The 13,739-nt window shown below is 35.3% G+C and overlaps 1 protein-coding gene across 8 annotated transcripts in view; it reads left to right on the forward strand.

Moving 5' to 3' along the window:
• The window catches only part of QTMAN (queuosine-tRNA mannosyltransferase), a 332,000-nt gene that overhangs the window by 84,276 nt on the left and 233,985 nt on the right, over nucleotides 1-13,739 (forward strand). For all 8 annotated transcript variants that reach the window (XM_077767807.1, XM_077767802.1, XM_077767804.1 and 5 more), the window contains 2 exons: nucleotides 8,960-9,127; nucleotides 12,544-12,717. In XM_077767807.1, coding sequence (XP_077623933.1) covers nucleotides 12,584-12,717 — 134 coding nt within the window. In that variant the 5' untranslated portion in view covers nucleotides 8,960-9,127; nucleotides 12,544-12,583. The remainder of the gene's footprint in view (nucleotides 1-8,959; nucleotides 9,128-12,543; nucleotides 12,718-13,739) is intronic.

Raw genomic sequence — 13,739 nt, forward strand, 5'->3', positions numbered from 1 at the left:
AGTGTTCCCAGCACACTCAGCAAGTTAGATGTGCTTTGCATGTTAATTGACTTACTTCTTCTTCAAGGCCGCTGATCACGAATCCCTGAAGAAGACAAATTTTTATCATGATACTGTACATTCCTGATCTCTGTCCCAGGCTGACACCTGCCTTTCCCCAAGAGTTCCTTTCCTTTGGATTGTGTCATGAGTCCCTGATATTTTAGGATGGTGAAGCAGAGAACAGTGCCTGATGTATTATTAGGGACCCTAAGAAAAAAGAATGGGCTCAATGAAAAATGACATCGAATAATGCATCCTAGAATTGTGTTAAGTCTTCAAATAAGAAGGTAAATTCTTTCTTTTGGGGACATGAGCCCAATTAAACTTATTAATTAATTAATGTATTTACTTACTCACTTATCTGAAAATATTTGAGCACCTGATGGGATAAGGAAAAGGAAAATATAGGGCATGTCCTAAGAAAACTTAAAATCCAGAGTGGTAACTGTCCTGTTAGAGAAACTAGAGGGTACTAAAGAAAAGAACAGCAGATCTAATTTATCTTATCAAGGAATATATACTTTAATGGGAGAAAATAAGATAACATATGAAATATTGGAGAAACACATAGAACAGATATGTAAAATTACATAACAAGCCAAGAGCCCACATTTTTTAACAGACACAGTGGGTGACTGGGTGCTTTAGTTTAATTAAATCTCCAATGCAATTTCTTTCATGAGTTTATTATTTGTTATCTTTAGTTACCTTCTGGTCACTCCACTTATATTCCACATTTGTAGAAACTGTCCCTTCATTTCTTCTCCATTCCAGCCCCTGAATTATTTCTCCTCTTGCATAAAGGAATCTCGCCACTACCTATCTGCGCAAGCTAGCAACTTTAGAGTTACCCCTAGCCTGTTCCTCCGGTAACCAAGTCAGATATTTCTGTTGTCTTCATTGCTTTTGATATCAGCTGCTTCTCTCTATCCCAGTTCTTGACCATGTACTTGTTATTTCAGTAGGCTGACTCCTTTGTGTGACATAGGGTGGCCACCTTGATTTCATATCTTCAAGAGATCCTTCACTGATGGTGATTAGCTTTCCATGGTTTGTCTAACAGTATAATCACTCAGTAAATATGTGATCAAAGAAGAGATGAAATAAAACCATTCAGATTAGTACCGTTCTTATACCATGCATATATTTTTTTCTCAAACACAGACTATAATGAGAAGTACTAGGAATCACTGAGTCACATTCTAATCCTAGACAATTCAAAATCAGTGTGGAAGAACTGAAAAAAATAGAGGCTTTGGGTCCAGCTCAACTTGGAATTGAAAAACTCATCTTTGCTTTTTGGTAACCGCTATTGCCTTAGCACTTTATACTTCTCATGCTTTAGTTTCTTAGTAAAACGGAAATAATAAGACAAATCTCTAAGGAAGATGATTAAATTAGACAATATATGTAAAACCTTGCATAATACATGGTTCCTTGTCTTCTTTTAGAATATGATCACATGGCTGTTGGAGAGCTGTGTTTTAAACAAATTGGTTTTATCTTTGAATATAGATAGAACAACCTCTCTTATTTGGAGAGTGGTAGTGATACTTTGATTCCTTATTCTCTCATTTTACTATCGTTTTTCTCAGCCAACGAGCATTCACAATTCAGTTAGTTAAGGCTAATAGGAAGAAATAAAGCATTGTTAATGTAATTATAAATGTATAGTGGATCCCCCTATTGTTAATGATAAAATATGAACTTGGCAAACTTCTTATGCTACACTTGGGTGCCTCTAGGTCTGATGGAAGACCACATTTCCACATTTGACTACTCACTTTCTTCAAACCCTAAACTTTAAGCAACTGTCCCTCTTCTCTGACTGAATTCAAATAGCTAGGCCTGATCCTTCCAGAGCCAAGATCTCAGGACCCATGCCCCCCTCACTACTCTCAATATACTTGACCCTTTCTGGTCTTCCACTCTTCTTCATTCTCTCTTCCTCCTCTGAACTCATAGCCTTTAGAGTCTCCCTTCATTCACTATCAGTCTTGCACTGCTTTGTGACATTTCTTGTCTAGAACAGAGCTGTTATTTGTCTTTTTTATTCTTATTTAATGTTTCCTGTTTTATGGAAACATTTTGCTTGTTATATTTTGCCTGTTATATTGCCAGCTCATTTGGAACAGGAATGCTACCAATACTTATTAGTTTGTCGAGACTTTAACAGTGTTTTGATTAGTTGACTAATTGATAGATTGTCTAAAACAGATATAAATGTTGTGAGTGGTTCTAATTCCCTTGTGTCTTACAAGAATACTCTTAATAGATTCTAGTCCTAGAATGTACCAAAAATATTTGTGGACACAGTAAAAATTCTAATTTATTTATAATATTTTCAACAGTAGACACACCCACCCTCCTATTTCTTCCTTTCTTGTTATCAACATAATTACTGGGTGTCTTTTATAGATAAGTCATGATACCAGGAATTAAAAGACTTGAGAGGTAGCTTGAGAAATTTAAGAGACCGTGAATTTAAGTGGTACCTTTAGCTAAAAAAAAACTTCACGTATGTATACAATCTGTCTCCTTAGGTGTCTCCTTAGGTGACTGTAAGGCAGGTCAGGATGTTGGTGATGTGGAGTGGATAGGTGTTCAGAAACCAGTTGGTGATCTTGTTCAGTGGCATGTCCCACCTACAGACTTTGATTCCCTGCTTTCTGGACAAGTGTTCTTTGCACAGTATTCCCCTGGCCATCATGATAAGCACAGGAAAGGAACATTACATGTTGGGGAGAAAAAAGCAAAACTGACTGATTGCTTCATGCTATCCTATGGGACAACTTTTGGGAAACTAGATACTCTATTTAACAGCCTGTAAATTACCCATCACAAGAACCTGGAAATTAAATGACTACATTTCCTTTTCCTTTAGATAAGACTTCCATCTTGTATTTATTTCTAATTGTTTTAGCAAATGGAAACATTTTGCTATTCATGTTCTTGAAGGTTTTTGAAAATCCATGGCATTTAAACGTGCAGTAGAAATGGTCTAATTAAGATGAAGTAGCTGACAACTAAAGCAATGTGTGTTAAAACGAATTTTGCATATCAACAATTAATGAATATTAGACCTCGGTTATCATTCTACACAGGTTTTCCAAATTAAAGAAATATATTTAAGCCAAAGACTTTTGAAGGGTTTGGGAATAATTTTCATTTACGCATGTATGTGTTATTAACCCCTATCGTATTAAAACATTATCACTACACTTTGGAAGTGACAAAGTGAAGGAAATGAAAGCATTCCTCTCTTTTACTTCTTATACCTGGTTCATCAGCAAACCCTGATACAGGCCCCTTCTCACTTCTTTTCTATTCCCCCTACTGTTCACCCATCTTCGAAGTGATTCCTTGCAATCTGTTTTCCATACAATAGTCATTGTAAAGTTTCCTGATCTTGAAAATTAATAAAACATCTCATAAAATACATAAACAAATGTCCTAGAAATATAAGAGATTATATAAGATAATATTTAAATTTTAGCAATATGTGAATAGAAGAGTCATGTCCTGGTTGTAGATATTCTGACATATCATATCATGAAATCTGTTAAAAATCAGATGTTTCAGAAATAATGTTGAACATAGCGAGTTGAAATGAAGCAAGTTAAAGTCAATTTAAAATTTCATTCCTCTGTTGCGCTAGCTACATTTCAAGTGCTCCATGGCCATATGTAGCTAGTTGCTACTATATCGGACGCTACAGATATGACATTTCCATCATCACAGAAAACACTATATCACAGTCCTAGAGAGTCTTTATCAAGGAACAAGAATCAAGATAAACGCAAAGGAACATAGAGTTTGGAAATGAGGCTAAGCAACGTAAACGTAGACAAGGAATGTACCTGTTGAGCAAAGAGACACAACTGGAAGGCTGGAATTTACTCTTTTGTCAAAGGCTTCCTGAAGCCCTGCAAGGAATTATTTAAGAATTTAACCCTAACTAGTATTGTGTTAAATTGTGTACTGTATTCCATTATGTGATAAATGTACTAAATGGTTTTGGGGGTAGGAAGGGTGATTGAAAGGATTTCTTGGAGAAAGATTGAGATAGTTCATGAAGTATTATTACTAAAATGCATGTGGTGGTTTGGTTGGAATCTTGGAAGGCCCGTTTTCTTCTCATTTGACTGCCCTTCCATACCATTTAAGATATAAAAGTATGCATTTTGATAATAGCAGTCACACTCCTACAGGACTTAGGTGTATTTCAGCATCTCTTTTTACATATTAAGAGAATACAGTAAAAGACAAATAACCAGTTTATTCAATCTGAGCCAGAAAAAATAAAATCTCTAATCTTGAATTTCATTAAGTTGAATTATTTTGGATTCCTTAAGCAAATATGACTCAGATTGTAAATATAATGTGCATTGGAAGCAATTGAAACATGTGTATGGATACAATCCCAAATACACAGGACGGTGTTAATGTGCTTGCAGCACAGAGCCATTTTGATTAGACCATTATAATAGCAGCTTACTTATACTTTTGGTGAGATGGTATAAGCTAACGATGTAGCCGTTAATTTGAATTTAGCAGACATTTTAAATATAGGTTTCTCTTACAGAGACAAAAGTTGCAATTTAAAGCTCTTTGGTGGTCTAAAAACAGCTTAATTCTGTAGTAGCATGGTAATAAGTACTAATCCAGCTTATACAGTGATTGTAGTATGTCATGTTTGTGAAAGATTGCACAACTGCTTTCTCTGGTTTTTATGTTAATTTAAAAATATTAAACATAAAACCTTATAACATCTTCATGCTGAGATAAACTGTTCAATTTAACTTGTGCTCAAGCAGCAGCTGTCAGGAATTATCTTGTTCCTAGTGGTTTTTGCTGTCACCTCGTGCCCTTTCCTGTCGGAAACACAGTGTGGGATGATAAAGTGCACCTTGTTAGGATTTATTGCTTAAATAATACCTGTGGCAAGATGAACATTGGAAGCCTAGGGGTTAGCTGCTGATTGAGTGATGCCATTCATTGTATTATTATTAACTTTATTTTTTAATTGATGGAAGGCACAAAGTAAAAATTGCCTATGAATCTTACCTGTATTTTGTGAGCTTCTTCATTACTTCTTTTTCGGTGTCAGTAACTTAAATATTTGAGGAATTGCTTATTGCCCACTTTACTATTTTACAAGTGAAAAGAAATGTTTTCCTGACAGAGGTAATTTCCACAGTTTAGAAGTAGGGCTATTTCAAGATTAGTTACACAAATAAAATGATTTTCCTGTAAATGACTGAACAAAGTGAAGGAAGTGTTGGTGTGGGCAGTCCCAAATGGTTAATATTCTGAAAATCACTGCCACTTCACTTCTGAATGTATTACGTTCTTTCATTTGGGAGGCTTTATTTGGAATGCTCAACTGTAGATCTGGATTCCTTGATTGTGGATTAGCTAGTAAGTAGGGTAAAGAGAGGAGAGGCATAAGGTAGGAGCAGAGTGAAAGGCTCACCTTGGCTAAACATTTGCTGCAGATGGTCCATCCTGAGCATAATTCTCATGTAATAAATTAACAATTGGATTATGATTAGAAATACATATGTGATGAGGGTGCCTGGGTGGCTCAGTTGATTAACTGTCCAACTTTGGGTCGGTCATGATCTTATGGTTTGTGGGTTTGAGTCCCATGTTGGGGTCTGTGCTGAAAGCTCAAAGCCTGGAGCCTGTGTTGGATTCTGTGTCTCCCTCTCTCTCTGCCCCTCCCCTGCTCATGCTCTGTTTCTCTGTGTCTCTCAAAAATAAATAAATGTTAAAAATAAAAAATTAAAAAAATTAAAAATTAAAAAATGATGAGTGCTTTGTTTATGAAATATATTTTTCCTTTATACTCACTGCCATTTAGTGCATATTCCCTCAAATTTGTAGTTACATGAATGTATAACTAGATGAAATTTTGAAGACAAGATCAGTGAATTATACCATTCATTTAGATTAATCAATTGTTAACATTTTATACATTTAAAAATATCTGTCTATGCAAAAATATACTTATGAATATTATTGTTATTAGTAGCCTTTTGATTGAACCATGTAAGAATTAGTTGTAGACAGCATGACCTTTCACATGTAAACAATTCAGTATGTGTCTCCTAAGAATAAGGTTATTCTCCTACATGACCATAATAAAATTAGTACACTTAAGAAACTTAAGATTGATTAAAAATTATAGTCTTATATGGAATCCATATTCAGAGTTTCTCTATTGTCCTTAAAATGTCCTTTATAACTGTCTTTTCCTCATCTAGTATCCAGTCAAGAATCACACATTGTATTTTGTTTGGTGTCTCTTTATTTTCCTTTAATCTAGATTTTTTTTTCTTTATGACATTGACAGTTTTGGAGATTGAGCCCAGTTATTTTGCATATTATTTGTCTGAAAATATTGTTTCCTCATGACCAAATTCAGATCAGACAATTTTGGGGTTTTTTAAATTATTTTTTTAAGAGTTTATTGTCAAGTTGGTTTCCATATAACACCCAGTGCTCATCCCCACAAGTGCCCTCCTCCATGCCCATCTCCCCCCTTCCCCTTCAGGCATTTTTGGCAGGAAAACTACATTGGTGATTTGTATCTTTCTCAGTGCATCACATTGGGAAATACATATCACTTGTCCTATTACTGTTCATATTAAGTTTGATCATGTGGGTAAATTGTTATCTACCAAATTCTCCATGAAGGTACCTATTTTCTTGAAGTTAATTAGTAATGTGGGGGCTGCATTTAATGAATTTTTCAGCCTTCTGTGTGAAAAACATTGAACTTGTTCAGGTCTTATGATTAAGAATGAGTCACTGCTTGCTGTAGTATTGTATGGAGAGAGAGGAGGGGATATTACTCAATAATTAGACCCACAAGTCACCATCCATTTTAAGGAAAATATTGATTGATTGAGATATTGATTGAGATATTATAAGTTCTCTCTACTTAGGATCGGATTTGTAGATAAGTAAATATCTTCATACTTCAGAATTTTCCATTTAAGCTTTATTTATTTATTTATTTGTTTATTTTAAATGTTTTATTTATTTCTACGAGAGAGAGAGACAGCGTGAGCAGGGGAGGGTCAGAGAGAGAGGGAGTCACAGACTCTGAAACAGGCTCCAGGCTCTGAGCTGGCAGTCAGCACAGAGCCCGACGCGGGGCTCGAACCCACGAACCGCGAGATCATGACCTAAGCGAAAGTCGGACGCTTAACCAACCTAGCCACCCAGGCGCCCCCATTTAAGTTTTAGAAAGGCTTATACTTGATGGTGGTGGTGGTGATATTTTTGCACAAAATAAAGCATTTTTTAATCACAATTTTTGTATGTGCTTTAGTTGAATACAGGTAATAAGTAAAAAAAATAAATACATCCACTTTGTAAGTTTTTTTTTTTACTTCAAAGCATTAAACCATTATATTAATGGTTTAATACAGCCATGTGGCTTTAAGGAGAGATCACAGACTTTTTTTTTTTTTTTTCTTTTTTGGTCTTTATATGCTTTTTTTAGTCCATGAAGAAGACACTTGAATTCCTATTTATGATATATACACTTATCATGTAATCATTCTTTCTATGTGAAAGGCTAGTGCTACAGATCATATAAACACCTGAAGTTAGCCATTTGGCTTGTCTGCAAGGGAAAACTTATAGTGGTTGTAATCATGATAATAACAAGTATGATATTTTGTATTTATTAAGTACACAAAAAATCATTGGTAGTGTTTAAGTGGTCCACAACCAGTTCATATCCATGGCATAATGAAAGGTACTTCAGGCTTTAGAGGACCAGGAATCTGCTTTGCCACTTTCTACCAGTGTGATTCTACCAGTAAACACAAAACTCTTAACCTTCTTGAACCTCATTTTTTTAGAATGGGAACTAAAGCTGTAAAGGTCAAGTGATGCTACATTATGTTATAAAGGTGGCATTCCATCAAAATTGTGCCATCTAAATGTCCTCAGCTCTTCAGGGACTATAATTTGTCCCTCATTTGTGTCCATATGTGGTAGGCACCTCGTTAGTGAAACATTTCCAGGTTGTCCTAGATGGTTATTACTCATTTGTTGTCTGTTTCTCTTAATTCTTTGTTTGTGTCACTATTGCAGGCAGCATTTATCCTGGTGGGCTGTCTTGGTTCATCTTCTCCGGTTTTTCTGGTTAGACTCTGTCTGGCACACAGTAGGCATTTCATAAATGTTTGTGCAATGAATAAACAAATGGACACTCTTTCATTTATAAACATGATAGGTAAGCTTTCAGTTCCTTTTTCCCCAAAGATAAAGAATCAGCTTTCTTCTTCTTTTTTATATTTATGTTTTATATAAGAGGTTTTATAGATCATACATTACTGGATTATACATCTGGTGCCATTAGCAGTCCAGTAATGGAGAATAAAATATTTAAAAAACACAAATATTGTAGGACAGTTAAAAAAAAAGGGGGGGGCGTGGCAGATAGGACAGTGAGAAAACATGCCAAGAAAAAAAGACCACACTCAATGAGTCTATTGCATAAATCAAAAGGGTTTATGTCCTAACATGAGCCTGTGCCATTCCTGCTCGTATATTGAATTTCAGTAGTTGGTTGCATAAAGAAGTAAAGTGTAATGAAACTGGCAAGCAAAGTATTCCCCAGGCAGCCTTATCTTTGTTCCATTTGTCCTTCAGATAGAGCTTTTCTTGCCTTTTTCAATAAAATCCATCCNAGACCAATGAGATTCAGGGCTTTTATAGTTCTTAGCAGCTGCTTTTTAAGAGATCAAAACTTAGAATGCTGCTACATGGTATTAAGGCTTAACTATTGATGTATCCCTATAGGGGATATGTTTTTCTTGGGGTAGGAGGAAGGGGAAGGATGACCACTTCACCGGTACTTGGGATAGTTAACTTTAATTTCCTTGTTTCCTAGGATCCTCTTTGCAAGCTCAGTGCTGAACCTGACTGAACTGACTGCCCTTCGGCCTGACCTTGGGAAATTGAAAAAGATTCTGTACTTCCATGAGAACCAATTGGTATATCCTGTCAAGAAATGTCAGGAGAGGGATTTCCAATATGGATACAACCAAATTCTCTCATGGTAGGTATAGATCGTATCATTATATTTAATCTTTTGCCACATTTTTCTTTATAGGATTGTTAACTTTTAAATCTGAAGACCTACTGTACACTTGTTTTAAAAAAAAATCTTGAAATAGGTATGTAAGTGTAAACATACCTTCCATGGTAGTAATTGCTTGTGCCTTTGCCATATATATATAAACACACACACACATACACACACACACACACACACACACACATATAAGCAGCTAATCCTTTTATAAAATGCACATATGTAACAATCTTATGATATATGTTCAACTAGTTATCTATTTTTTACAACCTTCAAAATCGAATCAAATTTTCGACAGGAGACCCTCTTCATCCCTTGATTCCATCCTGTGTTGTAGATGGGATACTTTTAGAAAAGAGCAGTTAGTCAATTCTCATCCGTTCTCTTTGACCAACCACTTTCAATAGATATAGCTGGAATCAAAATTGAAATTTATAGAGGAATAAGTAATAGAGCAAGGGATTTTTGTCCTTTTTTTTTTTAACTGTTTGTAGGAGAAAACTATGGAAAATGAATCTTTAGGTGGTTGTTTCTTTTTTTTCTTCCCTTCATTGAGTGTTCTGAAATCGCACAGCCTTAAAATACCATGACATTTCAAAGGTGATGGTCCTTCTCTGTTGTTACTTCAACAAAGTGTGTCTCTTGAAGCTTAGTTAATGGAAGAAGTTAATAACAACTCTGAAATGGCTTTGCTACTGTGGATCCTATTCACGTAACTGCAACAATCAAATAAAACCAGTTTGGCAGTGATAGGGTACCTCCTACCTTCTTTAATACGTATTAACAATTGGGATTGATGATGTATTTAAACAGACTTCCAGCTCTTACAAACATATTCCATAGTTTAGTTGACATAGACAAACAACTATGCGGTAATATTTCTGTGTTTTGAGCATTTCGTAAATGTTTTCCCGCAATCATTTTTACAAGCTGCTTCAATTGTGAAGTAGCAGTGCTATCAAAATAGAGTGGAACTGCTTCACGTCAAATGTCTCATAAAAAAGCAACCGTTTTAAAATTTCATAATAAAATTAAAATACTTTATTTTATATTGAAACAGAGAAGGGAAATATGTTTTAAAAACAAAAATAAAATCATTTTGTGCTTTATCAATATGGAAAACATTTGTAATATTCTTTTGATTTCTTGAATTAGCATCATTCTTTTCCTCAGATAGTGTGTGTTTATTACCCCTGAGAAATAACTGGGGAAAAAAAATTAAGTCTATTTTTCCCTTTATGGGTGGCTTTAAAGTTAATGGAAGTTACACCCACTCATATCAGAGAGGAAATGCATGAGAAGAATATTTCTGTAGACCATCTTGGATACTTAATTTAGCATACACTGAGTTTTTAAGAATGTAAGTTGTTGGGTTGCATGCCCTAGGAGGGCAGATATCTATAAAAACTTTTAACTTCCTGCCCCTCATCTCTCTGTTTTATAAAAGATTGTTTTTGCTTAAAAGGAATGAGACTATAAAAGCTCCAACGTGGTTTTCCAGCATCGCTCTTCTTAAGAGGGTAAACCGATTGACAAGCTCAGAGAGAAAGAAGTAGACTCTATCATCGGTTGGCCTCTTACTGAGAAAAAAATGGCTCACAGTTGTCCAGAGGAAAAATAAGAGTGTCAGGAAGCAGTCCTGTCTCAGATTCTCTTTGAAAAGTATGACTGTTGCTTCCTCAAATGTTTCTTTAGTTTTCTTGCTGACTTCTGCTTTTGTTGGCACTGTCGATTTCTTTCTTGACCATGTGGCGGTTAAGGACTTTAGAGGTGACTGACATAAGCACTCACCTTAAATAGAGGTTTCACTAACCCTCTGACTTATGAACACATGTCATAACAGTATATTATGACCTGTGGGTCGCTATTACAATATGTGACATATGGTGAAAACAGACTAGCTGTAAAACATCCTTCAACTTTTGGTGTATTATTATATTGACTGCCTTATTGCTTGGGGTTGCGTCAGCACTTCTTTGACATTCTTTTGTATTATTGGTGCTGTTATCACCCTTACCTCCAAATTTCCACTAGGTTGCAACTTAAAAAAAAAAATACTTGTATGGAAAAGCAGTTTTGCAGGGGAGGCACAAAGGTGTCAGTTCAACATTCCTTTTGTAGGGTTTTTTTTTTTTTTTTTTCTGCTTTTTATTAATGATAGGAACTTTGGCTGTCCTCAGTAAATGAAAGACTTGCGGTGGTATTCCTACTCTAGAAGCTCTGCTTATTCGTTTGTGTCTTGCAGTCTTGTGGACTTAGGTTTGCAGTCTTCCAGGCTTTTTAGTTTTCTTGACTGGCATTTTTAGGATAGGCTGAAATAAAATTAACTGCTGTTTAAGCTTATATACCTTCTCACTAAAGCATTTGTATGCATTGTGCTGAGATCCAGTGACAATGAGACCCTGAATCATTGCCTAAAGAAAAATCATTGCTTAAACCAAAAACAATTATTTACTAAATCAGTTTTTTGACTCATAAAGGGAACATACCACATATTCAGGTTTTATCTGGCTTGCCCATGGTTATCATTCGTGTCCATTAGTTTTCAAGAAAATGTTCTGAAGACTGCTGACATATTTATGACATCTAAGATTTGTTTTCACATTTCCTTATAATAATGTATTTTAGATTATTTTTATTTAAAAAATTTAAAGGGAGGAACACAATATATCTATCAAAAGTAATCACTAATATTTATTTCATTTGTTTATGAAGGTCCATGGGATCGTTCCTTCTTCTTTGGCCACCCCAAATATAATATAATAGTGAAGTAAGTTATTTGTAGAGATATCCCATATAAGTCTTCTTGTACAGTTCTAGAACTTTCAAAAGCATAATGGTTTCTTGAAGCAAGAGTTAAACCTGAAATAGACTTGAACCACGTGTATGAAGGTATGCTCTCATGGGAAATAGCTTTATCTGAACTCATCTCCTCAAAGGCTATGGGAGCTATGAAAGCTATGGGAGATGTTCTCCTGTGTGTTGTATGGTATAAGATGATGTATATCACTGACGTAGAATCCCAACGTGAATATTTGGGCCACAAATGAAAAGGTCTTGGTACTTACTGTTGATAATATAAAAGTCCTGGCATTGCAGAAAATTAAACTTTGTTTGAGGCCTCATAAGATCCCAGTAAATTACTTGATTCCTCTCCTGCCTTTCTTTCCTGATGCCAGAGATCTAACTACCATGATACAATGCTACAGAAACTAACTTATCTATTAGAGGCATTTTAGTAAATGCTATGGAAAGTGCCGAGTTCTTTGCAAGCCCAAGGACAGTATAAACTCTGATGAACAAAGAGGTCTTAGGCTTATAAAAAAATAGCTGTGGATGAGTGTGGGTTCGTCATTTGCATTTATCCCTTTCCTTTATAGCCTGGTGGCTGATGTGGTGGTATTCAACTCTGTTTTTAACATGGAGTCATTTCTCACCTCTATTGGAAAATTTATGAAGCTGATTCCTGATCACAGACCCAAGGATCTGGACAGCATCATCAGACCCAAATGCCAAGTTATTTACTTTCCCATCAGGTTTCCTGATGTGAGCAGGTCAGTATGTTTGACTCTGTTTTCAATATTGAATCATAAATTATTCCCCAAATGTATAGAAATTGGTGGTGTTCTTGCCAATTTTAACTTTTCAGCATAAGCATGGTTAATTGGAGAATCGAGTTCTATTTCACCATGCTGTGATTTACAAACATTTTAAATAATCATGTGTCCAACCTATCACTGAATGGTTAGTTCTGATATTGAGTTTGTCCTTTCTTTTCTGTTATTTATTGGTTTCCCAAAGCAAGCTGCTTTGGCTTTTTAACACTTACTGTTTTGTTTCTTTCTTTGTTGTTTTGTTACAGAAGTCATTCATTGTTAAGCATATTTCTCAACCTTTGCATTCAGTTTATGCCCATGGGCTTATTATATGTATATAGCAAACTGTTGTAAGTAAATCTGTGTTAAATTGCACTGCTTGGGTCACTTTCATTTCCCAGGCTATTTTCTTCTATTTTTTTTTCCTTTTTCCATTTTTTATTATTTATATTATCTTAATAAAGAGTTAGGTCTTCTATATTAGGTTGCAAATACACTTAATTGCCATTTCTCTTTCTCTGTTGCTAAGGACAGTTTTTACTACCCCTGTTGCTAGGCCCACCCTGAATTAACAGTGGATGATGTGGCTCAAAGGGAACATTCTCAAATTCCTCTTCACTTCTGATTAAACCTAGCAAAACGGTTTTTATTACCACTAGGAATATTTCTCCCATGTTAACAGAAAGTTTACTTCAGTGGGACTCGTACTAGCTGGGGATGCTGCTGTTCATAACTGCCAATGTCCTTAAAAAGAGTTCAGGGACAGCGGTTTGCTCCCCATGCCTGAAAGGAAATCAGGAAACAATTTAATGTCTGTGCATGTTATGCAGGAGGTTGGCATTACTCTCTATATTCTGGGTTNTAGTCTTCAGCAGCACCATTAATGCTGATTTATTTGAAGTTAATATTTCATTGAAGAAGAATCTGCCTAATACAAAATCAAGTTAGTGAGTCATAAAACTTAAGTTATACAACCTTAC

This window comes from Crocuta crocuta, unplaced genomic scaffold, assembly GCF_008692635.1.
Source record: "Crocuta crocuta isolate KB4526 unplaced genomic scaffold, BGI_CrCroc_1.0 scaffold154, whole genome shotgun sequence".
Lineage (NCBI taxonomy): Eukaryota > Metazoa > Chordata > Mammalia > Carnivora > Hyaenidae > Crocuta > Crocuta crocuta.